The sequence below is a fragment of the Callorhinchus milii genome, unplaced genomic scaffold, assembly GCF_018977255.1.
Source record: "Callorhinchus milii isolate IMCB2004 unplaced genomic scaffold, IMCB_Cmil_1.0 Scaffold4, whole genome shotgun sequence".
NCBI lineage: Eukaryota > Metazoa > Chordata > Chondrichthyes > Chimaeriformes > Callorhinchidae > Callorhinchus > Callorhinchus milii.
Genome location: NW_024704745.1, coordinates 65110410 through 65136976, shown reverse-complemented (window position 1 = coordinate 65136976; position 26567 = coordinate 65110410). Strand labels below are relative to the sequence as shown.

At 41.3% G+C, this 26567-nt stretch overlaps 1 protein-coding gene across 1 annotated transcript; it reads left to right on the top strand.

Annotated features, from left to right (window-relative positions):
- Window positions 1-34: 34 nt before the first annotated feature.
- Window positions 35-25033, top strand: npat (nuclear protein, ataxia-telangiectasia locus). Its single transcript, XM_007905619.2, is given in 20 exon segments — window positions 35-238; window positions 2209-2327; window positions 5726-5786; window positions 6740-6812; window positions 7184-7227; window positions 7853-8107; window positions 8662-8743; window positions 10339-10450; window positions 11466-11557; window positions 11962-12046; window positions 12926-13022; window positions 13641-13775; window positions 14377-14511; window positions 14888-16825; window positions 18311-18429; window positions 20486-20600; window positions 20976-21045; window positions 22036-22249; window positions 22251-23195; window positions 24523-25033. Coding segments are annotated over 20 exon segments (4806 nt in total). The 5' UTR covers window positions 35-201; the 3' UTR covers window positions 24601-25033.
- The last annotated feature ends 1534 nt before the right edge of the window (window positions 25034-26567 follow it).

Below are 26567 nucleotides of genomic sequence, written 5' to 3'. Positions count from 1 at the left end.
CACCGCGCGCTCCCCTCGGAAGTGGAATGCAGGGCGAGTCGTAACGCGATTTTCACGCGCCATTTTTCGGGGTCAGTGACGGCGGCTCCGGGGATGTGTTTGTGACGAGAGATAAGGCACCGCGGGGCCGAGAGACCAGCGCTCGGGACCTGAGGTGGAGGCGGCGGCTCGGGCGGTGCGCGGCGGTTTGATGAGGAGATCATGTTGCTGCCGTCCGACATCGCGAGGCTCGTCTTGGGTAAGTGGCCTTCGGTGCCCCGACGCTGGACCTGGCAACGGTTTCCAGGCACCGGGCGGCCCCCGGAGCGCGGGGTCACCTGCCGCAACAGCCACCAACCGCCAGCCCTGAGGAGCCGCTGCTCGTGCTTGTGTTAAAGCTGCACCTCTGGAAGGGGAACTTGCTCAGAGTCTCCCCCTCCCTTCCCCCCCCACACCCCCCCCCCCCACCGCCCTGCTCCCCTTTTCAAAGAAAATGTTCAAAACATTTGAACCCTCGGGGGTGGGTTGGGCAGCGCCGGCTCCATCCTGCACAGGACTACGTTCTCTCCATATAAGAAGTCCCAGGTCAGGATGTGCAACTGACGCTCCCATTGCACTCGATGCCTCGCTTTTGTTCATACGTTGAGTTTACAAGCATTTGTTTTTATGTTTGGCCCCACGCAATATACAGTCGATTGACTTTACAGTACGTTCCGCGGAAAGCTTTTGAGGCGTCTCAACGACGCGATAATAATAGTAATAATAATAATAATCCTCGCATTTGATATAGCGTCGGGAGGACGTCCCAAAGCGCTTCACAGAACACACTGTAAAGTGAATCGACTGTATATTTGTGGGCGAACGCTATATATATTATATATATTATATATATAGAAGGCGCTATATCAAATGCAAGGATTATTATAATACTGTTAAGTACTCTTTGGCTCTCGTCAGCGTTTAAAATCACACGGTTCCCATCTCCTCCACCCACCCAATCTCCCCCTAAAACTCTCCGAACGCATACGTAACTTACGCGTCAGGTTCGACCCCCAATTATCCTCCCCCCCCCCCCCACGTCCGGTCCCTCACCAGCAACAACAACAGCAACAAGATTCCATTTATAAAGCGCCTTTCACGTCAGGAGGACGTCCCAAAGCACCACTTTCTTCCACCTCCGACACATCACCAATCTCCGCAGATCCCTCACTCCAAAAGCCACTGAAACCCTGGTCCATGCCTTTGTCACTTCTCGGCTGCACTATTCAAATGCCCTCCTCGCTGGTCTCCCATCCACTGCCATCCATAAAATCCGGATCATTCAAAACTCTGTCACCCGCACCAAACTCCGCTCCCCGACTACCTCAGTCCTTGCCAGACTGCGCTGGCTGGCTGTCCCAGAGAGGATCGATATTTTCCACGTTAGAATGGTGTCCCAAAGTGCTTCACGGGATTTGTTTTGTCGGGAGAATGTGGTAGTCAGTTTGTGCAGCTTATTTGGGGCATTCTTGGCCAGGATACCGGGAGATCAACAACAACAATATTACATTTGAATAGCGCCTTTCAAGTCGGGAGGACGTCCCAAGGCGTCCCAGTGTACAGCATTTCAGACCTGCGCTGGAGTCGAGGGGAGGGGGGGTGATAGGGGGGTGGCCAATGGCATGGGTGAAGACAAGGGTCTTGAGGCGGGAATTGAAGGAGGATAAGGAAAGGGCGAGACGGAGTAACTGGGGGATGGAATTCCAGAGTTTGGGGGCAGAGTGACTGAAGGCTCTCCTGATAATGGTGGGGTGGGTGGGTCGGGGGACGTGGAGCAGGCCGGAGCCGGCTGAGCGGAGGGAGCGGGCGGATTGGTAGTGGGTTAGGAGGTCGCAGAAGTAGGGTGGGGCGAGGCCACGGAGGGCTTTGTATGTGAGGACCAGGATCTTGAACTGGATCCCCTGAAGGATAGGGAGCCAATGGAGTTGGGTGAGATGGGGTCACGGAGTTTAGTGCGGGAGAGGACATGGGCTGCAGAGTTCTGGATTATCTGCAGCCTGTAGAACGAGGAGTTCAGAAGGCAAACAAGCAGGGAGTTAGAAAGTGAAAGGCGCTATACAAATGTAATCTTGTTGTTGTAGTTAACATTGGTATTATGTTGATACTATTAGTATAAAACATACAAATATGGAGCACATCAATTATAGGAAACATAAGTCGTATAATAAACTTGATTTTTTTATATTTCAGGTTATTTGCAGCAGGAAAAACTTTCTAACACTTACAGAGCCTTTATACTGGAGAGTGCTGATCTAAAGGAGTATGCAGAGCACAGTACAGAGGATGGAGTGGTTCCTGCTTGTTTGCTGGTACTGTATACATTTTATATTTATCTGAACAGTTAATTACATAAGTGTATAGGCCTGAAAAAAATTGTTGCATCATTTGGGCCACAGTTAAAAAGTAAATAATAATAATGCTTCCATTTGATATAGCACCTTATCGCGTCTTTGAGACGTCTCAAAGCGCTTCACAGAATATACTGTAAAGTGGATTGACTGTATACTTTGCAGGTGAAACGCGGCAGCCATTTGCGCACAGCACAAATTGGGCACACTATACAATAGTGGATTGAGTGACTAAATTATTATTAATTAACTAAATTTAAAAAAACTGTATAAAATAAATCCAACATTCTTTCATCCCTCTCAATTGAATTATGGCCCAAATAGATATCTAATTCGCTCTTGGATTTGTTGATATTATCGCCCCTCTCTGCCAGTCCAATTAAATACAACAACAAGATTCCATATATAGAGCGCCTTTCACGTCGGGAGGACATCCCAAAGCGCTGGACAGTTGGGTCAGGACCCGAGCAGGGGGGAAATGGTCAGGGTGAGGGGAGGGAAGGGAGGGAGCAAGGAGGGGGGAAATGGTCAGGGTGAGGGGAAGGGAGGGAGCGAGGAGGGGGTAGAGAGATTCGAGAGGGGAGCTGAAGGCTCGGTCAAAGAGAAAGGTCTTGAGACCGGCCTTGAAGGAGGAAAGGGAGGAGGCAGCGAAGGCACTGGAGGATAGAGTTCCAGAGCCTCGGGGCTGAGAGGCTGAAGGCCCGGCCACCGATGGTAGGGCGGTTGGGGCGGGGGATGTGGAGCAGACCGGAGCCAGAGGAACGGAGGGTACGGGCAGGTAGGTAGGGGGATAGTAGGTCGGAGAGGTAGGAGGGAGCGAGGCCGTGAATGGCCTTGTAGGTGAGGATCTTGAATTCGATCCTCTGGGGGATGGGGAGCCAGTGGAGGCGAGCGAGGGTGGGAGTAATGTGGTCCCGAAGCCTGGTGCGGGACAGTACACGAGCTGCAGAGTTCTGAATGACCTGCAGCTTGTGGAGGGAGGTGCCGGGAAGGCCGGCGAGGAGAGAGTTCCCATAGTCCAGCCTTGAGGTGATAAAGGCGTGGACCAGAGTTTCAGCAGCGTGAGGGGTGAGGTAGTGCCGTAGTCTGGCGATGTTCCGGAGGTGATGGAAGGCGGTGCCAGTTGTGGCGCGGATGTGAGGGAGAAAGGACAGCTCAGGGTCGAACAAAACGCCGAGGTTCCTGATTGGCTTTGAGAGGTGGAGAGTGCAGCCTTGGATGCTGATGGTGTCAGCGCCTGAGGTGCGGAGGCGCTGACGTGAGCCAATCAGGAGGGCCTCAGTTTTTCGCACGTTGAGCTGAAGAAAGTTGTCTCTCGTCCAGGACTCGATGTCGGACAGGCAGGCTGTCAGGACATCGGTGGTCGTGGAGTTGAGAGTAGAGGAGGAAAGGTAGAGTTGGGTGTCATCCGCATATATGTGGAAGTTAACCCCATGTCTGCGGATGATGTCACCAAGGGGGAGCGTATAGAGGGTGAAGAGGAGGGGACCGAGGACAGCCCTGAGGGACACCGCACGAGACAGTGCGGGGGTGGAGGAAAAGCCATTTGTGGCTTCATTAAATACTTCATTAATAATTGGCAAATTTTTGTGAAGATGACAGGCGTTGCTGTAAACTAATATATATATTTGAGATGGGTGGTGAGATGGTTCTATCACCCTTATATGTACACCCATGATACGGCCACTCTACCTCGGTGCGCTGGGTGGTCTGTGATGAATACTTACTAATGAATGTAAGTCCCTATAATTAGGTGTAACTTGACTAATGAGTTCTTCCATGACAACAGGTACTACCAATTACTATTTCAATTAAAGCAAATTGGGAAGCAGCCAATCAGAGGTTTATTATACACCTCGTGTGACCTAAGCTGAACCCGTTTGTGTATTCCCTCCCTCTTTGAGTTACACAGAACGCTCAAGTTAAAGCACAGTTAAGTTAGCTCAACAGAATTTTATTGTAGCTTCAATGAAATCCTCACCTCTTGGCATTAAATATTAAGCAACAAAATAAATATCAACAAACACAAGTATGAGATAACAAACATAAATCACACTTAAACTACACACGCTAGCAGCCACTTGTAATCAAATTAGTGTAAAAGTGCACAAAGATACAACCTCTTGACTATTACTCGTCAATAGTCAGAGCACATACCTTTGTTGTTATCAGGTATAAAAATAGTGACCACGAGGACATGGTGTTGGTTCTTTTATGGGCATTGAGCCCCTCCCCAAATTAAGATACCCAATGGTTATTGTATTGCACCAATTACTTGTTGTAATTTTTTNATGGTCCAATGAGATCCTCCCCTCAGTTGCCCAATAGGGGAGTACACTTCCAATCCTTCAGTTTGCATATTTGAATGGTAAGTTACTCCTCCAAATTGTTGCAATTGACGCTAGAGTCAGACTTGATGGCACCATAAGTATCAAAAATGTTAAATATATATAAAAAATGTATTTAAAGCGCTACTCAATATATTTAAACAACAGACGGGCATAGAGAACAAAAGGTGTGACTGTGACAGTGGTCATAAGCCTGAGCTCTGATCACTAAGGCTGACCTAGTTGCACAGTGTAAATCTATTTTGTATTGGCATAATTGTGCACGTGGAAACTTTGATCTCAGGAATCTTGTGTGTGTTTCCTACTGAGGGCCAGCATTTATATGCATATAAACATTTCAAATCTTATGTGAGGGGCTTATTGTGGTGATGCTGAGAAAGTGGTTTCGTTTATTACTACCAATCTAAATCTGCAGAACCAGCAACAGTTAAGGCACCATTGTGAAGTTTTTTTTCTTCAAAAATTGACATTGGTGTGACAGGAAGATTTCCACTTAAAGGGATAATGGATTCTCAAAACTCAGTCTGTCAAAATGCATGGTCTTGTAAACACTGTGTGGAGTTCCAAATACAAAGTTGTGTAGCCACTAGAGAGCAACTATTCCATGTAGGTACTTAGCATATTTTAGTATGTACCATTTGCAGTTTTAATAATTTAGTTGCTCAATCCACAACTGTTTTGGACACTGCTGTGCACAATTAGGTGCCCCGTTTCGCCCACAAAATACAGTCAACCTTACAATATATTCAGTGAAGCGCTTTGACACGTCTCAATGATGTAATAAAACACTATATCAAATGCAAGAATTCTTATTTTACTATTGTATAAAGACCCCTAATTGGATAAATATTACATAAAGATCCCTAATTGGATAAATACATTTAAATGTAAATTTCTGTTACAATATAATTTCAAATCATTCTCTTTTGAAACCTTTGGACATTTTACTGTGATCCTGCACCATTGAAAAGGTAATCTGCCAACTGATGTTCTGTATCTGGTTTTTTTCAGTCGCTTTTTGGGAAAAATTTGAAAACTATCCTCAATGAATATGTTGTTATGAAAGCGAAGGGTAAGTAATGTATGGTTATTAGCCTTCTGTGATTTGATAGAAAACTTTTCTGTGCAGAGCCAGCTATTGAACTTGTTGCCTGTGGGTAACAACGCAAAAGTAACTAGGACGTTACTGGGAAGTAAGACACACCACAAAAATGCAGGGAAAATGTAGGTGAGAGAAGGATTAGGGAGGGGGAGTTGCCAAGTACCTTAGAAAAGAAAATTGTGTTGGTAATTTGGCACAATCCAGGTATCGTGAGCAAACGTTGACCTTGTAGAGTTAATGAACAATCTGGATTGATTTGGGCTAATGTGTAAAACTACTTGAGGATAGGGGGTGCTTAAACTTAGTTTGTTTAATGCTCCTAGTAAGAGCGCTGTGCTGGAAGGTAGTGAATTCCATTCTGTCAGCACTCCACAAACAGATCTGGTAGAACAACAACAAGATTGCATTTATAGAGCGCCTTTCACGTCGGGAGGACGTCCCAAGGCGCTGGAGAGTTGGGTCAGGACCCGAGCAGGGGGGAACTGGTCAGGGTGAGGGGAGGGAAGGGAGGGAGCGAGGAGGGGTAGAGAGTCGAGAGAGGAGGTAAAGGCACGGTTGAAGAGAACTAGACCCGTTCCTCCGGGAATTATTGCAACAGATTTTAATGATAGCAATCTTTCTTGCCTTATTATGGAGGCATGGGTGATGGTACTAAAGTGAGAGTATCAAGTTAACCCTTTCCTCTTGGATGTCTCAATTTTTTGCTGAAGCATGGTTCTTAGGACTGACAACCTCTTTAATACATTGCTCAGCTTGTCATTCTTCATGTGAGGGCTCCGATGTTGAGAATTTATAGGTTGTTCAGCTGGTGAGGGCGACAAACTAGTCAGTTCTGTTCTTGTCTGACTACATGCTTTTTAGGAGGGGCTGGTGTTTGTTATTCAGAACTCATGAACCAACCATTTTCTCTCCTTGCTGTGTAGATTCGATGCCAGAAGCTCCTGCAGTGCTGCCATCCTTATGGAGAAAGTTGGAGTACACACTTTCTCAAATTAGGTAATTAAGTCTTTTAGATAAGCTCAAGTTAGTCTCCCAGTGTTCTATGCAGACTAAACTATATCTGGTAGGGTAAAGTTCTTTGTTGTCCTCTATCTCTTTCTCCGAACATCCCCTGCCCATATTGTTTTATAATGTAAATAAAATAAATGCCTTTCTTTGTCACATTTGTTATCCTGGAGATCCACAGTATCAGATCATGTACTCAGGCGGGAACCAGTGCCGTACTTAGGGCTGTTCATGAACGAATTGACCTCTTCAGCTTCAGAATTGCCGATGCCATAGTTAACAATTGAGCCCTGTTTGGGAATAGTATTTTGTCTTGTTTCTGGGCTGCAATTGTCTCTAATCCCTGTCATTTCTCTTCACAGGAACTTGCAGCAAAGTTCCCTGACGATCGCTTCAAATCAAAGAGGTATATCTTATTTGCATGTATCTTCATTAAAAAAACCTTTTAAATTTTGTTCTCTACCGCTTCCCACCCCCCCACCCCAAGAAAAGTGAACGGTTTTGTGCATTGTACTTTAAGGTTAAATAGTTCTCATGATGGTTTAGTGGGTATATGCATTGCCCAGTAAAATGCTAATCAGGAATGTCCCAGCTTCAGTTCTTCCCCTCTGTTAGCTGCAAAACGTGTCAGAAATTCCACAAGTTCAGCCTTGGCTGTAATGTTCTCCATAGCTGAATTTTCAGTGGATATTATCTGTTCAAAAAGAATCATAGACATTTACAGCACAGAATGAGGTCACTTGACCCCTTGTACTTCACAAGGTTGAAGGTGAAGTACTGGAGGTTGTTGGTGGTGGCAAAATCATACTCCAGGCTGGGTCTCCTGGTGCCTGTGATATTATGCTCCGTTTTGGGTCTGCTGATATACTCCAGGATGGATCAATAATTTTGGGCTGATTGAGGTACAGTAGTTTCTATGTAGATGAATTCTATATTTTAATTTTGATTGCTTATGCCACAGGAATTATGCCTTGAATGTTTAATTTCCTCGAAGGAGTCCTTGGATTTTAAAAAAAAACTGTTTTTCACAGCTCGCACAAAGAATTCTTTAACAGAATTAAGACGTCGAGGGGCCTGTTCTTCAAGAACAATCTCCACAGCTAATTCCAGCCTATTGTCCATTTCGCCACAAATCGAGCCAATGATTATTACACCGCTGGCAGCAAACCCGGTCATGATAATGCCGAGCTCTGGAGTCAACCCAGTTATCTCACAACCTCAGCCTGATCTTTGTAGTCGCCAGTCCCACTCACAAGATCTCATTCAGCCTACAACTAACCTGAGTGGTAAGTGGGTTATTGTCATCTAACTTCTAGCAATGAAGATTTATCAGGAGTAGAAGTCACAGAACAGCTTGGATAAAACATTCGCAGTCCTTCCCAGTGTTCGTGTTTTCATTTTTAACGCCACTATGTTTGGTGCATCTAAACAAGAAACACTAAAAGAGTGTCTTTGTTACTACAATTAATGTGTCATTTTGGTGCTATAAATAATGTTTGCATCATTTGAAACAAGTATGCACTTTTTATTCCAATTAGGTCAAAGTTTGCACATGTGCAGGAAAGATAGTAATTGCCACACAGGAAGAAGACTGACTGACTTAACTAAAATAAAAATCCTTTTGGCTTGAAAACAAACAAGAGAGATGTGGGTTGATGAATGTTTTCTGACTACTTTATTAGCAAAATCCACCTTGCTTAATTCATTGAGCCACGATTTACTATTTCCAAAATGTAACACAACCTGAATCAAGTGGATGAAACCAAATTTTCCAAGGGGAGAAGGGGCAAGAATGAAATAAATCGGTGTTGTAATGAACCATTTCATTTTCTTTGTTTAGCTGATGTCCTCCACATCATTGTCCCTGGATCTAATGATCGAAGAATACACGCTGAGCACATTTCCCCAGCAAAACGAAAATGGTAACTGATCGCAATGGGAACTAGATTGTTTTAAAGCTGCAGTCCCGATGGGTTATGTTTTCATCTTGTATTTTACTTGAGTATCGTTGTCATTTCAATATTTGAAACTCAAATCTGTTCAAATGCAGTTTTCTATTTTGCATTTGTAGTAGTTTTAACCCATCATTTGTTTATTTTGGTTACAAAGTCTCAGATGTTCCCTTTCTGCTGCTAATCCTAATATTCGCAGAGCCAGGATCTAGCGTCAATGAGGTCAATTGTGTTGAGGTCGTGCTTCCATTTCCTCGTCAACTAGATTATGCTTTAAAATCCAGGATCGGTTTGTTGCAGTGTTTATAGCAGTGGTGGCCAACATGTGGCTCACTTGATGTCAAGAAGCAGCCCCCCCCCCCCCAAACATTTGCATGAGTCTAGGTTCAATGGGTAGTGTGTTTTTATTTTTTTCTTGATTGAATATTTCTTGATTTATGGCATAAATCAAGAAATATTCAATCATGAAAATTTTTAAAGGGTGGCCACCACTGGTATCCTTGTCATTGATGTTCTCAGCAGGTGTTCTTGGCAAGTAGTCAGTATTCCTTTGTATAAGGCTTATTGACTGCATCAGATTATAGAAATAACTTGAAGTCAATCTGTTCTTCATGGTCAAAACACAAAATACTGCAGATGCTGGAAATCTGAAACAAAAACAGAGAGCTGGGAAAAATCAGAAGGTCAGGCAGCATCTATGGAGAAAAGAAAGTGAGTCAACGTTTCGGGTCCACCATCAATGGTCCATGGTTCTGACGAAGGGTCGTGGACCCGAGACGTTGACTCACTTTTCTTTCTCCATAGATGCTGCCTAACCTGCTGAGTTTTCCCAGCTCTCTCTGTTTTTGTTTCTGTTCTTCATGGTTTCTTTTATTAACATTGAGTATTGCTTTTGGTGTGTCAAAAAACTTGCATTATTTTTATGCCTTACAGCACAACAGCATTATGCTTATATTTATTTCAATGGGACTGATTGCAATCAACTTTTCCAAATAAATGGAACAGATGTGATTGAAAATTAACATTGTGACTTTAGCTTGTTTTAAAACTAAAGAGATTGGGTGATTTTATTAAAAAGTGCTTTGAAAATTATTTTAAGTAGGAAGTGGAAAGTAGTATTATTGGTGACATGTTTTTGAGAAAGGGACAGAAAAAGATATAACGTTTGTATATGGGGAGAAATTCCACTTGGCTTACTCTCAACTATGTGACATTTTAGAATGTACGCAATTTGGGAAATTGTGGAATTCAGTCTTAACTTTGTAATTCTTAAAAGAATGTCCAGCCTTTGAAGGTGGGCGAAAGAGAGAGGAAGTGAGACCAAAGAGGCCTTAAAAGAGAGTTCCAGGGGTCGGATTCTGGCTTCACCATCAATGGTAGAGTGGAGGGGGTAAGAAGTAAGCAACAGACCAGAATCTGGAGCAAAGGATTTGGGCAAGTGAGAAGGACTAAATATAGAATTAATTCCATGCCAGACTACATTGGAAAAAATATATTCTAAATACCTCGTGAATAATTTTCTGTTAGTTTTAAAGAATATTTTATTTGCTGTTTTTTGATTTTAGTGACTCTCCGCGAAAGCGAAGCGGCCTAGTGTCAGGGCAGAATTCAGCTGCTAAAGCTGCAGAAAATGAAGGGGAGGAAAGTCAAGTGGAAATTGCTGTAGAAAACTTTCCAGTAAGTATTGCTTATACAGGCACTAACTCAGAATTATCACTCACTCCCCCTAGCTAAGACTTCTTCAGTAGATACTAACAGAAAATCGGTCATGTCTGTGCCACTACAATCTGATCTAACTATGCATCCCCCACCCCCCCCCCCCCCCCCCGCCTTATTAACACCCACTTGATTTCACAGTTAGCTCTTCAAAGACGATAGTGGATATTTGGACTGAAACATAACTTCAGCTTAGAAGGAAGGAAAGCCTGGGGTAGTATATTTCTGTTCAAAGGCTTTCCCTACCTCTCCCGAGTTTATTCAAAACAAATGTTAACACATTTTTCAATACAATATATAAAGTTTATTCTGTTTGATGTCTAAAGTGTAGGCTTCAGATATAAAGATTTGCTGTTTAGGTGAGATAGTTGAAGACTCCTGGAACTCGTGGAACATCTGCATGTGTCAGCACCTTTAAGAGCAGATGGGAATTATAAAATATTAACGGGCTGTGTTCAACAACAGCAACTTGCATTTATGTAGTGCCCTTCACGTAGGGCAGCCTGTCGGAGCGCTTAACAGAGATGGAACGTTATCCCGAGCTGTGGGGGGGTGTGGGCGTTAGTGTCTAGGTATGGTTGAAAAGGAAAATCTTCAGGTGTGATCTGAAGACTGGCAAGGAGGGGACAATATGCAGAGAGTTTCTTGATTGACTCGAGAAAGAGTTTCAGAGTCTCGGGCTCGGAAGTTGTAGCGAACCCTAGACTTCTAAAACATCTCGCATCTGAGCAAATCAACTAATTTAAAGGAAGTTCTGTTGCTCCTATCCCCATCTTACATACAGCTTCCCCAAAATGAAGAATTTTACTGGAGGGAGTGAATTGAAAAGTTCTACATCTGGATCAGATATACCTCTGTTCTACAAACAGGCTAAGTCGACTAGTTCTTTTAAATGTCACTGTTTAGATTGAGTGTTTTCATCGAGGGTAGTAGTTGACTTGGCATGATGTTTAGTTGAATTGACTTTTTTTTTCAGCAAAGGGTAATTGAAAATGCCAGGGAGAAAATCTTGAAAGACCGCTCCCTGCTGGAGAAACTTGCAGAAAACATCAATAAAGTCATGTTCAGGTAATGTACACTGTAACAAACTGATGTGGTGTCTGATACAGAAGTTTCTACTGTTCATGCTTTGTATCCTTCCCACTTTATTGAGTGAGATTAAAAATGTCTATAGAATTAAATTGTCTGTGTTCTGGACTTGAAATTATTTAACTGAACTAAAACTGCCTATAGTAATACAACGTAGAATTTTTTTAAATTCTGAAATCTGAAATTTGTCTTGTAATAAGTAAAGCATGAATTGGTGAATATTGAAAGTAAAAGGAAAGTACACAATGACTGTTTAATAATGTGCGCAAGACTTTTCTAAATGGAACAGAAGACATTTGGAATAATTTGTGCTTGCATTTAGAGTAACAATGATCTGTATTTAAGTTCTGAACCTAAACTAAATGTATTAAAATCTTTTACAGTGAAAGTAATACACACACCTCAAAGCCACCAGACAGCAGTACATCTTTACCAGATCAGTCGATTGATGAAATCCTTGGCCTGGGGGTAAAGTGGTTATATCTCTTTAGCATAAATTTTAATTCTTCTCAGAATCCTGTGACTTCCAATGCTAAATGTTAAATATAGTTTTATGGATTCAGAAATTAAGATGTGGAAAGAGGTCTTTGGCCCATCATGTTCATAGCTAATGTACAGTTTGAACTGGATGGATATTTTCTGGAATAATTCTGTGCATAAAATTGGATTAATCAACCTGAAAGAAATGGATACACCCTTATCTTGTAGGATAAAGAGTGCAGGGGATAATGACTACGATTTCTGAGCACGGTGAGTTTCAGGGGGTTTCAGTTTATGACAGTGCAGAGAATGCATGTGCCTCCAACACCAATAGAAATTTACACATGGTATGGAGTCCGCACTTTCCCAGATGGAAGCAGCATTCTTGCATAAACTCCAGAGAGTTTAGGGGTGGGTTGGCAAGAGCCAAGGCTTGGGATGTGTTTGTTGGGGTACTGCTGGAATTTGACTAGCTAAAACCATGCAGCTTACCATAACTGACACTGGCAAGCTTCTCACATCTTGTGCTACTAGGACCAACCTTGCATGTTAGGGCTTTATCTTGTGAGGTTATCAGGAGCACAGTGGGAAGGAAGAATCTCTGTGAGTGGTTTGCTCCTCCAGGTACTCCTGTTGAGCCAGCTGCCTGGTCTGTCATCAGCATTTCCTTGGAGTACTCTGTATTTTGCTGACTCTGGAACTTTATCACCGAGACCATCCCAGAGGATAGACTTTTGATATTCCATTGCCAGGCATGTCACCTTGAACCCTTACCTACCCCAACTGATTGATCTTGTGTGAACATGAAATCTGCAGATAGAAATACAATTAAAGTTTATAACATAAAAAACCTCTTGCCTTTTGTAGGATGAAGTTCACATGTCTGATGAAGCTATCCAGGACATCTTGGAGCAGACTGAGTCAGACCCAGCCTTTCAGGCACTTTATGATCTCTTTGATTATGGTTCGTAAAGGAATGCTGCTTTTTATTTATCTATTGCGGATTTACTGACATATAGACAATGTCTGGTTCACCTCTTTTAAATGGGTTCTCGTGCATTTTAACATTGAGAAATGCCTGGGTGAAAATGGGATATATATATTCGGCATTGCAGCCAACAAAAATTACCCAAATAAAGGTATGGAGGGATGATTAAAATCTAAAGTACGTTAAAGTATGCAAACTTTGTGTGCAAGTTAGATTTAGAAATGCTTTGTGCGATGAAGTTATGGCACAAAAATCAATATTCTGTTGCTCATTCTAGAAATGTGATGGAAGATAATTGAGATGGATGTTCTCTTAAAACTGTACCAAAGACACAAGGTTTGGGCAATGTAGCACTGCACTACTTTACTTTCATGTCTTCAAAACCTTTATCTGTGAATGCTATGAGCTAAGATTTTCACCGATATTTTTTTTAAACTTAATTTCTAGGAAAATTGTGCTTTTTTGGTTTGAATTTGGAATCTGAAAATATTTGGATATTCAGTTAGTTCAATGTTGCTGATCTAGATTTTTATTTGCAATTTTGTGTGTTTATGGATTTATTTTATCCATTGCTTTGTATTCTGACTAATGTAGGTAAATCCAAAAAAGATGAGGATATTGATTATGGACTCTCTGGGCAAGATGATTCACAAATGATAGAAAGTAGTACAACTTCAGCCTTCACTGAAGATATGGAGACCCGTAACTCCTTACAAACAGAAGAATTGGGTTAGTTTTCATTTCATTATTGTTTGCTACTTTTCTACCCTCAAAATTTTTAGCAAATTCTTAACTTAGGCTCCGCTCCGTACGCCTAATCTTTACCAAGCTCCACTGGCTCCCAGCACACCATCGGATCAACTTTATAACTAGTTCTTGTCTTTCATTTCCTTCACGGTCTTGTCTTCCCTTTAACTATTTAATCTCTACCAGTTCCATCCCCTGCTAATATTCTATACTCTTCTAATCTCGATTTCAAGATCCTCACCCACGTATTCAAATCCCTGCACTCCCCTACCTCTCTGACCTCTCTCCTCAAAACAGTACCTGTTGCCTTCATTCCTCCAGGTCTGGCCTCCTCCTCATCCCCCATATGATATGGGGATAAGGCAGGGTTAGGTTATTAGCTGGAGTTAGATTAGAAGATTGGCCATGATTGAATGGCGGGGCAAAACCTTTTCTTTCCTCTCTAGAATCATAGAATATTACAGCCCAGAAGGCCATTCAGCTCATTGTGCCTGCGCCAGCTCTTTGGAAGAGCTACCCATTCAGTCCCACTACCCCGCTCTTTCCCCTATCCCTGTAAATTTTTTCTTTCTGATTGGTGTAGGTAAATCCAAAAAAGATGAGGATACTGATCATGGACTCTCTCGCCAAGATGATTTACAAGTAATAGAAAGTAGTACAACTTCAGCCTTCACTGAAGATGTGGAGACCTTTAACTCTTTTCAAACAGAAGAATTGGGTTAGTTTTCATTTCATTATGGTTTGCTTCGATCTTTAAAGCCCTTTGCGAAACAGATCTCTAACCATGCTTTTGGTCAGCATCTTTAAATCTCCCCCTTCCATGCTTGGTTCTCAATTATGTCAGTAATGTGCTTCAAGCTATTCGCCCTACATGAAAGGCTAAGTACAAGTTGCTGTGGTACCTTAATGGGTAATTCTTGAATGTATATGATATTCAAGAGCAAAAAATATAAGAATTGCCCATTAAGGTACAACAACAAATTGCACTTGATTAGTGTCTTTCACATAGGATGATCACATCAAAGCACTTTCTAAACTTAATGCTTTAGGTGCTACCTGTAAAAATTGTGCAACTTTCTTAATTGTTTTTCTAGATGAGAAGCTGGAGGACTTTCCTTCAACAGTCCTTGATGAGAATGTGCAAAATGGTTCCAAAAGCAAAGCTGACAGCACAGTAACTGTAACTCAGAAAACCTTACAGGAGTCAAGTTCCAGTTCAGAATCCAAGAAACAAGAGAATCTCTTCCAAGAGATCAGTCCAGTTGATGCAGCACTTTCTACGGACAATCTTACCTTCCCCATCCAGGCAAATGAATGTAACCACTGTACAGCAGAAGTTGCCAATTCTGCACCTTCCCTTTCTTCTACTGTTGCTGATCATCCAACTGAGTCAGCTGTGTGTGAGCCTCATGATCCTGAAGATGTAGCTGAAATGGAAGTTGAAGACCAGTCTCCATCCACTAATCATGAAAGTGCAGATGAATCTGTGATCCTGCAACAGGATATGAGTGAGGAGCCTGCTGGCATTCAACAGCTTACTGATCCCAATGAGAAAGCTCAAGACAATTCTCAAATAACCCAGCAAAGTGAATGTCTTGTTACATTTAATGAGCAACATTCAGTTTGTGATGATGCTGCATCCGAGATTACAAGTCCGGGCAAGCTCAAAGAGCCAGTGCCCCCAAACGTCTTGGATAAAAGGATAGATGGTGAGAGTGCGGTTGAAGTTTGTGAAATGACTCCTTCAACTAGTAGTGAAAGCTTGTTTCAGTCATCTCTCCAAGGTCAGAACAGCTGTGAGATGGTGCTTGGTGATCACGATGGAAGCAAACTGTTGTTGGTTGAGCCTAATAGTTCCTCAATAGAAACAGTGTCAGAGCAGCCAACAGTTTCACATTCACCTGTAATCGACCCAAGCTCCTCTTTAATCAATGCACAGCCTTCACAAGATGAAGATAGTTCCCTTGTTTCAACTGTAAATTCCAGTTCAGTGAACTCTATTAATTCCAGCACACCTGTAAAGGACGACATTTCAGAGGGTGTGGAATTACCTGACCAAATGGAACCAGTGTCTTCCTCTGTATCTTCCAGATCAAACACTGAGGCCAAGGCTACATCCCTGCACCTGGACTCCGAGGTTTCTGGGTTGAAACCTGTTCCCGAAGGAAACAATCTTTCATCGAACACAATCTCCACGTTCTCTCCAGCCACCACCTCTGCAACATCTGATGTTATTCCCACATCTGAAGCTTTGAACCCTGAGCCTTCCAGTACAGTAGAAGTGGATCCCAAAGATATAGTAAATCTCAAGATCGTCATTTGTGATGATCCCAAACAGCCTTCATCGGACACTGAATTAACCAGTGCAGTGTCCAGTATTACAAATGAAAATAATGAAAATATGCCCACAATTGTATTATCCTCTCCAGGTGGGACGTCTTTACAAGGCAAAGGTGTAACCCAGCCTTCAACAAGTGGAAAGGGTGGGGCTGTTACAGTCTCTAGCCACAGTCGGAGGGTTAGTAATAAAGAAATTGAAAATGCTGTAAATATTCTGGGAGTGGCAGAGGAGCCTGAAAGCACTGTGCAGAATCTTGCCCTAGTCAGTGTTCAATCGGCACCAACACAAAGTATAACTACCTGTACACTTACAGTGAGTTCACCACAGAGAGACAGGGTTGTATTTTCCACCCAGAAGCCAATTGGTCTGTCAAACAATACTGGTTACATACAGCTGTTACCTGCAGGTGCCACCTTTGGGCAATCCAATAGTGTTTTGATTGCAACTTGCGTGCCAGACTCTCCCTCCTTTTGTAGTTCTCCAGGACGATCTCTGAACCAAAGAGTTGAGCCAAATAACAGGAATCCATTTGTTTTGGGCGGCCGAGGGAGCTCTGCAAACGTCTTAATGTTACCAAATAGCTGTGGTGCTGCAACGTTCTCCACATCTGTTCCACAAGCATTGTCGACCCCTCCGAGGCCAAGCACTATTTTGACTATGGGACAGCCTGTATCTTCAAGTTTTCCACAAGGTATTAGTGCAGCTGATGATCCTATAGAATATTGAACTTATAAGTAATAATAATCCTGTCATTTGATATAGTGCCTTTCACCCCCGGGGGACATCTAAATTGCCTCACCTGATACATTGTAAAATTGTACGTTAAGTGTGACAGCCAATTTATAACCATTTTCTTGCCACAAACAGCCGTGAAGTGATTGGCCAATTTTATTTGGGAGGGTTGTTGACCAGGACACTGGGAGAAATTTGCTTCTATTTTTGAATAGTGCCATGGGATCTTTATCTTCCATCTGAACAGGCAAATGATTTGACGTCTTATCTATTTATTTAGAAATAATAGATTGCAATGGTTTTTGTCTCCAAATGTTATTATATGACATTGTCAACATACTTTATTTCAAGGGAGGGAGCCGAGCGTACAATGCTTGTACTTACCAATTTTACCAATTGGTAAAGTGTTTAGTAACCAGGTAGCATTGAAGTAGAGTGACTTGTGCAGATAGCACTTTTGTCACAAAAACAGAAGTCGCTGGGCATACTCAGCAGGTCAGGCAGCATCTATGGAGAAAGGAAAGTGAGTCAACGTTGGAAAGTGAGCACTTTTGTCACGTTGTTAAAACCTTCCTCTTCGACCTCATGTTTCACGTTACTTCCTCCCTGTCCCAGGCTCGGGGTCAGGTTCTGCCACTATTAAGCGCTCCACGACGCTACCCTGCATGAAGCACACTATTATAAATATAAGTTGTTGATGATTGAGTGTTGCAGACAATCTGTGTGAAAGCTTGTAATAAGATTATTGTAACTAATTAGAAATTTAGATGGTACAATTGACTTTCCTGATTTTGCTTTGGTCCCCTGTAAGAAAGGGGAGGAGGGATAAGGGGATAGCAGCCAGTACCTCATCTAGTGGTCGGTGTTCTTCGTATGTCAGGCTGGCCCTGAATGTTGACCAGATAAACCTCTCTGCTAACTCAGCCCAGACCATAAATCAAGTCTGGTGTTTAGCTACGTGCTCCCCACATAGTTCATTAACTCCATTCAGCCTTGTAGAACACAAATCTTAAAAACTGATCTGAATTTGTATTTTAATCACCTAACTCAACTAAATAGGATTTTGTGTCTTTGCTATTGCAGTAAATAGTGGAAGCAAAAATAAGCAAAGAGAAATTTGATTTTCATTCGGAGGCATAAGGCCTTTTCTACACAGTGGAGTTTAACACAGGTTTAAAAAGGGCTCATGGCAAAATCACCAGAGTAAATGATGTGTCAACCTGGAAAAACTGCCTGGAACTGCACTTCCCTATCCCTCCAGTGGATCAGTTACAAGATCTTCCTTTGTATGGTAAAATACAAATCTCAAAGTCTGGTGAAGTTTGCTATTTAATTGTTGTTGTCTCACGCTCTGCTTTGGGAGTCATTAGGTTTGAATCTTTACGTGACCATGATTTGATATTTCTAAACTGTAGTTACTAACCAATGTGCCTTGAATCCTCAGGATCGACTTTTTACATCACTTCCCCCATTCAACCGGTGCTGCAAGGAATGGTGGGAGTGATTCCAGTTTCAGTAATGGGTCAGAACAGCCCAACTCCATTCACAGTGTCCACCCAACAGGTGAGTTCAGATGAACTCTTTATTGGAATATAATAGCAGTGACTGAGAAAAAGGGTTTGGTTTACCTTAAGCTTGTGGCTTTACTGCATCTGTAAAAGAAGGGTATAAAATATTTGGATTTTATGAGGAGGCTGTTTGTGTATTATGGTGGAATCTTGTTACAGAATACTTTGTTGTAGCATGGGTTTGCTTATAAGGCTGGTGTCTTGTGGACCCATGGCCAGCTCTATGCTGTGCATGTACAGAAAGTGATGATGCACAACCAAACCTACTCACACTAGTAGATTTGATTGACCATTGTAAAATACAATTTAAACTATTAGTATGAGCAGGTTGGGTTGTGTATTGCAGGACTGATGGCTTTCTAGACCCCTGTACAGCACAGAGAAAGTGAAATTGGTGGTTACTCAATATTGGCCATTTTGGCCTCCGAAGCGCGAGCAAAAGGCTGGTTTCCAGGACATTAAGTCGCCTCAATGTCGGTGCATAGCAAGTGACATCAAGGGAACCCAATGATCAATGACGTTGACTATTTTGGCTTCTTGCGCCAGCTGGCATTTGACGTTCTGCAGACATGCACAGCGAATGTGCAAATGTTCACCACCAATTATAGTGGTATAGTGAACACTGTTATAGTGGTGGAAGGAATTTTTTGAACCTCAACAATTTTGTTATAATCGGGTATCACTGTATTTGGGCACAGAGCTTTGATGCACAGTAGCAAGTAAGCTTTTCCCTGATTATTATTCAGATCATTATGAATGGACCAGTACGCTTGAATATTAGTGAAAACATTTGGAAGTGTTTGTCGTATAATAATCCTTGCATTTGTTATAGCGCCTTATCACATCTTAGAAACACCTCAAATTGCTTCACAGAATATATTGTAAAGTGTATATTTTGTGGGCAAAATGCGGCAGCCTTTTGCGCACAGCAGTGTTCCACAAACAGTTGTGGATTGAATGACCAAATTATTTATTTTTGAAAGGACTGCCCTCCAGAAAAGCGATCCGCCATAGAAGGTCTAGACCCCAGTTATTTTTTCTGTTCAATGCATTAGTTATGTTTTGTGTGTTTAGCCTCGTGTCACAGAAGGGTGAGATGAGACTTGCATCCTACCATTCGCCACACAGTGAGCCCTGATCATAAAATGGAAGGACATGGGGCTGGAGCTTGCCTTGAGCCTTGGTATCACAGAATGGGAGGACACAGGGTACAAGTCTGCAATACTGTCAATCTAGGCTGTTTCACTGCAGGGAGAACCAAGAGGAAGCTTTACTGTTACCTGCAGAAAGGGAAGGGCAATGTAAAGTGCTTGGCATTCCTAAAGTCCCACTGAGCCCCAAGAAGTGCATGTCATATTGAATGGTCTTCATCAAACCAAGAAGGACTTTGGGAGGTTAGAAGCAAATTGATTGAAATGCATCTTTCAAGTTTATTTGATACACGGTACTCTGAATGTTTACCAAAATCTGCACAAAATCTTTAACTTGAAAACTTATTCTCAAACACTGGTGGCACAAAGCTGGCATTGTGTTCAATCACTAAATCGAGCTTGACACCTCCAAATTGTCACTTTTCCATCTCCAGCGTGAAAACCTTGTAACACAGGGTTATCCTGAAGGATGAGGTCCACCACTTATTGCTGCTTCCTCAAGCCCCCTCCATCTGCACCTCTCTCTCCATTTGCAAGGAGATCATGGATTTCCTTATGACCAATATCTGCCTGGTTGCATCTTGCCCCTCTCCCTACTAGCTATACCTTGCACTCTTTTCCCCCCATTTCTCCTTTATCCTGCTCCATTGTCATTTCTCACTTCAACTCCAACAAATTGTTGTTATAAAATCTGAAATCCATGGGTAATTAATATTTCTCACACAAACTGTGTGAGAATTTTCATGCAGAATGATGGGCTCGAGGTACAGAAAATATCACCCAGGCCTGGGGTTTTCAAGTTACATTTATTGAGCTTACAATGATTGCTTGAAAATAGTGAAATAAAACTTGTCGTGGGTTAAAACATGCAATAATTAATGGTAGATTTATTTCACTTAGGTTTTCCAACCTCCCGCTTCATCTCCACTTCGCAAACAATGTCCCAGGTTTAGTAAACTTCCCATTTCACGGAAACAGCCACAGATAACAGTTAGTCCGGGCACTGCCAAAGCAGGTGAGTACCTGTTTCGAGCCGTTTCCTGGCATATTTACTTATATTTAATCTGTAAGCTGTTTTGAAAACAAATGCAACTGTTTAAATATTACATTAAATCTGCTTGCTGCTTCCTTGTTTTCATGTCTTTCTATGATCAGATGATGGTTGAATAGCACCATATCCAGCATTCCCTGTATATAATGATCATGATAAATCTTTAAGCTTAATAGTGATCTTGTACAGTGTCTCAGTAATACTAGTACTGGAGTGAAGAAGAATATTTATATTCTCTATCTCCATTTGTGTATGCTGGGCTCTGCTATTTGCTCAATTGCTTAATGATTTGGTCTGTAATGTACTCAAATGGTACAATTTGTGGTTCTTGTTTTCTAGGGCAATCTTCTGTTGGCACTTTCATTTCATTGGATTCATCAGTTGTAAAAAGTAGCTGCCAGCCACAGAGGTAAGGTCTTAAACTGGCTGGGAGAAATCCTTCTGTGTTGTTTTGGGGATGTTCTTTGCCTGTGCAGCTTTCTTTTTCCTTTTAGTTATGATGTAAAATGTTTTTTGTAGGACCCCTGTTCAAATTGTGGTCAATTGACATTTATGTTTTGGCTTCTCCAGTGGGCGAGTTTTGCCAGGGCTTTGTGGAGGGAGTAAAGCAGGAGAGAGATAGAGAGGAACCCATAATAATAATTGCATTTGATATAAATAATTCCTTCACTGTACAATTCAAATGCAGCTACTAGTATAAGGTGCAGATGTATTTCCATAGTAATAAACACTTGATGACATGACAAGACGCTATATTAAATAGAAGGATTATTATTACACATCCCATCAGGTTATGTTGGTGCAGACAAATGTTAAAAACTAATTTGATTTTCGCTGTAAATCAGAGAAAAAAATGCACTTCCATTTTGTGGGAGTGGGAGCAGAATATCAATTGGTATAATCTTTTCCGGATTAGGAAGTATACCATTAGAATACTTTGCATTACTGTGCCAGTAGTTTTTCACTGCAGTTCATGAGGTTGATTTTCTTATTAATTACAAACATCTGCCTTTCTCTGTTTGACCATTTTTGCTTAACCTGGAGTTCCTCTGTTTGTGTCTACCACGGGAGGCCTGAGGGAGGCTTCCCTTTCTCTGCGATTTTCCAAGTCTTTGCTTGTGTTATTTAATCTCTCAGTATTGGAAATATGAGACTGAGATTGACTCAGCCCCAAGTTTAATTTTGTCTCTACCTTTCTCTCTTCCCTGTTGCATTTCTCCCACTCTGTCACCACCAGTGGATCTCAGACAAGACACTATGGGAAGAAAAATAGTGGAAGTGAGACACCAACCTAGTAAGAAGGGGTTCATCGGTGTTAAGCAGCCATAAATGCTTTCTAAAACTAATGTGCTATTTGATGGAGTCTGAAACCACTTATATAATTTCCATTCTTTTACAGGAGTAGAAATGAAGACCAGAGAATTACTTTGGACCAAATTGGAAAACCAGGCAATCCACTGTTGAAATGTGACACACCAAGTTTAAAATCACCAGCAAATGAAAGGCACAGAAGAGTGCTGTGCTTTGACAATACTGTTTCCACTGATACCAATCCATCCACGGTGGAATCCAGCACAGGTCAAGATGATAAACAAACAAACAATGTGAAATCATAAAGATCAAACAGACAGTGTCTGTCTTTCTGGTGCTCAAAGCACTTCAGAACAGAACAAAGAGAGGTCTGAAAGGACAGATACAAGTCTTAGTAAAGGAAGGGAAATACAGGGGAAGTTGGAGAAGAACAAAAGCACATCTTCAAGCCTGAGCCAAGGTACATTCCACAAAGCAACAGCAAATAAGGAAAATGAGAAGAGCAGGGTTCAAGTCAGGCAGAGATGTAGAGAAGTGTCAGACCTTTCAAGTGTGCAACAGCAAAAAAACGGTTCTCAAGATGAAAGGCCGAGTTCTCAAGCAAGTGGTCTTGACAAGGAGGGCACAAGCCGTAAAATTTCAGATTCTCAGCAAGAAGGTAAGAAAGGGAGCACTGCTTTAAAAGCCTCCCAAGACAGGTCTTCTAAAAGGAATCAGGATAAAAGTGCAAATGAAAGTTTCAGTCTGACCGGTACACTGACTAAGCAAGCGGCCGAGATGCTCCAAGACATTCAGAGGCAAAGTCCTGTCCCCAAACAAGGCATTAACAGTGAGCTGCCTGTGCCCAGGACGCCTGGCTCCAATGTACATGAAGGGCAGTACGACTGCTCAGACTTTCAACGGACTCCACAAAGTAAGTGTGTTCGAGATGATCGAGCATCTCCTCGTGTAATGGCTCCACCTACAACCCCAGACCTGCCCTCATGCAGTCCAGCAAGTGAAGCAGGGAGTGAAAACAGTGTTAATATGGCTGCACACACACTCATGATCCTTTCGAGGGCAGCCAGTGCAAGAACTGGTGCAACACCCCTGAAGGACAGTACCTGTCAAATCAGGTCCTCACTTAGCCAGGCAAAGAAAAGAAAATTAGATGAACTGGAGGAAGATTGTAGACAGCAGTCCTTATCTAACAAGACAGATGTTCAGAATTCCAGCTCACCTGGAAGGAAAAGAAAATCAAAATCACATGTAAGTACAACAACATCCCTGTTTATACAGCAGAAATGTCCCCAAGTGCTTAAGAAAAATGATTTAAAGGGTAGCAAATATTATAAACGCAGCAGCCAATCCATGACAGCAACATGAGACAAATAAGTCAGTTGAAATTTAAAATGAAGTCTGTATATTAACTTGGTCTAGCTGGAATAGTACCATTTTAAGGCAGTTGTTGGGGTTCATAAATCCTAGCCAGCAATACAAGTTACTTGATACGACAGTTGATACAACAGCTCTTCCTCGTTTATTGTAGCAGCCAGTGTTGGGGAAACCAAAATGACAACTTTCAGATCAGTGCGTTACCATTGGGGTAGCTTCCTGCACACCGAGCAGCGGCATCTGTAGTGACTACAGGACCGTTTAGATCAGTCATATTGGCCTCCCTTGCCAGCTGTTTTGTTTTTCTGAATGCAATAAACAGCTTGTGCATTTTAGATGTTTTGAGAAAATAAATGTCCTGGTCCAAATGATAAAAATACATTTTAATGGGTTAGACTATATATGCTTTACAAGAAAAAAATTACAAAATTCAATTTGGATACCTTTATAATAAAAAATGTTGACTGGAATTCGGCTAGAATTAGTAGCTTGCTAAATAATTGTTCAGCATTCACTTGAATGCATCAGGTTAAAAAGTATGTTTGGTGCATTTCCAGCAGAACTTATCCTTTCAGCAGCCTTATATTTGATTGTTTTAAAATAAAAATCCATTTGCTATTTGTACTGAACCAAGTAATATTTTACAAGGGAGTGTTTATTAAATGTTACAACCAATATTTCCTAAACAAACTTACCTTTTGTAGTTTGGTATAGCTTAATACTGTAGACAATGACATAACATTTTATGTAATATTATGCTATTGAAATGTTTTTTCCTTAACATTTTATGATAAATCTGGTATAGAACAGTTTGAATAGCACTTAATATTAAAACAATTTGAGGATGTGTAACATTCAGAATGGAGATCTAATAAAAAGGTTCTGCAGTGATCTATTGCAAAGAATCTGCACTTTTATAGCAGCTTTCACATAAAGTCTGAAGGTGCTTGGTGAACAGTGATGGACAGAGTGAACAAATGAGATGTGAAGATATCAACCAAAATGGCTTGTGGCTATTCATCAGCTGTATTTGCTCTGTGCAAATTGGCTGCTGTCTTGCATACAAATACACAATGACTACACTTTACTGTGAACCATCCTCCTGACATGAAAAGTGCTAAAACAAATGCAAGGATTGTTATTGATTATTCATTATTCTACCTTAAAATCAGTCATTTTTTTCATTCCACAGAAATACAAGAAAAAGAAGCACCTGGACTCTTTTCCTGTGGAAATGGATGTAGAGAAGTTTTTGAATTCACTGAAGTATGATGAGTGATTGCTCTCGATTGTCCAGTAACAGAATTCTTAAATGGCCTTAATCTCGGAAATGAGGGTGACGAATGGAACTCTTTATAGGTCCTGCTGTTGAATACGTCTGTCCATGATCACCGACTCCTGCCGTTGTATTATTGATATACAATATTATAAATAATTTAATCTCCCCAATTAACCTGGAGTGTAAATTTTACAGTACTTTATTACAAGAACCATCATTGAGAAGTTGTGGTAAGCACTTGCCACCTTCTTCCTAAGGTTAAATGGCAAGGTTTGTAAATAATTGGGACTGATGAATTGTTTTTCAAATAAATAAGACACTCGTTTGGGATTTAGGTCTTGTATTTTTGATTTATAGTTGATCATAAAAAATGACTGTCAAATTGTACATACTGTAACTTTAAAGCTTGCTTATAAAGCTTGATATAAATCTGCCTTGTGCAATGAGTATCTGGTATTGTTTATAGATTTCATTTACCCAAGTTCTGCCCTCATTGAATCCTCGTTCCTATCATTATTCTTTATTGAAGTAATCCACTATGGTTCAACCATTCTGCTTTAACAGGAGTTTATAATTGTATAACAACAGTAATTAAACTGGAGTTTGATGCAAAGATTATCTTGGAATAACGCCTTACAGGAATCACAGGTGCAAGACAACCTAAGTTGTTACAGCTAATTTGATTAATTTCTGGTTAGGAGCAGTTATCAGTTGCTATCAGTGACCATGTTATAATTTGCCATGTATTCCATCCTTTGTAATCCGTACAAGAGAAATTGTTTGAGCAGCAAACTACAGTTCAGATACTGTAGCCAAGTTTTCTTATTGATCGATCCACATCACCAAATCCAGGTTGTTTAACAGATCTACTTTTTAAGAATGCAATAGTTTTCCTCCCCCAGCATGCCACTAAGGTATCTTGTATTGTTCTATTGGGCTCTCTTCTCAATTCCCCCCCAGCCCTTTCAGAACAAATGGGCTCGTTCTGATAGATGTTAACAGTCCTCTGGCAGTCTCGTAGCTATACCTCAAAGCCAAACTAGATCCTGTCTTCACTTGACTGTTAACAAAGAAAATGCATTTTGTTAAGAGACAAGATTTTCATTCATTGTTGACCTCTTCCTCCCCACCAAAAAACACAATTGGTACTTTGCTGCCCTGCTCAGTCCAACACAGCACAGACTAGGAATCCAATCTCACATGTTCCAGCTCTTTGCTCCTGAGCCAGAAAAGAAAGCACTTATTTGAGTTTAGCAAAATGCACCAACATGTTTTCTTCAGAAATTGATCTACATGCTTCTGTCATAATATGGGGGTGGATAACAAACATACAGAAAAATATAGTATAAATATTAAGGTTCATTGGAAAGTTTTACAAAATGGGATGGTAGTTATATTTCCAATCCAATTATTATTGGGGGCATGCATAGTGTAGTTGCATTGTCTGTTAACACCAGCAAGCAACAGCTTCTATTTAATCTGATTTTTGACCATTGGGTACTGGGAGTTTTTCTCATTACGCCAATACACATTCATTTGTATGAGTCACTGTTACATTTTCTGTAAGTATGGAGCCTCTTAAAACTGAGCAAGCCGGAACTCATTGGTTTTCATTGTATAGATGGTTTAGGAATTTTGTTTCGTTTAAAAAAGATTGTTTCAATAAAGACAACTAAACATACAGACCAAAATGAACTATTGAATGTGAAGCTTTATACTGTATATTTTATCATATTCCAGGACATTTAAAAAAAATTGTAAGACTTCATGTTGTGCCTTGCAAAGAATCACTTGCGTGGTTTACAGAGTTGGTATTGAAACACTATTTCAGTGAGCGAATAGGAGATGTGTGGAAGAGGCTTCTGAACAAGACGGTTGAAGCAGGAAATGTTGATTCGTTGAAAGACAGATTAGATGAGTTTTCTTTGATGAAATAACATTATGGGATATAGTACATTGGTAGTTTG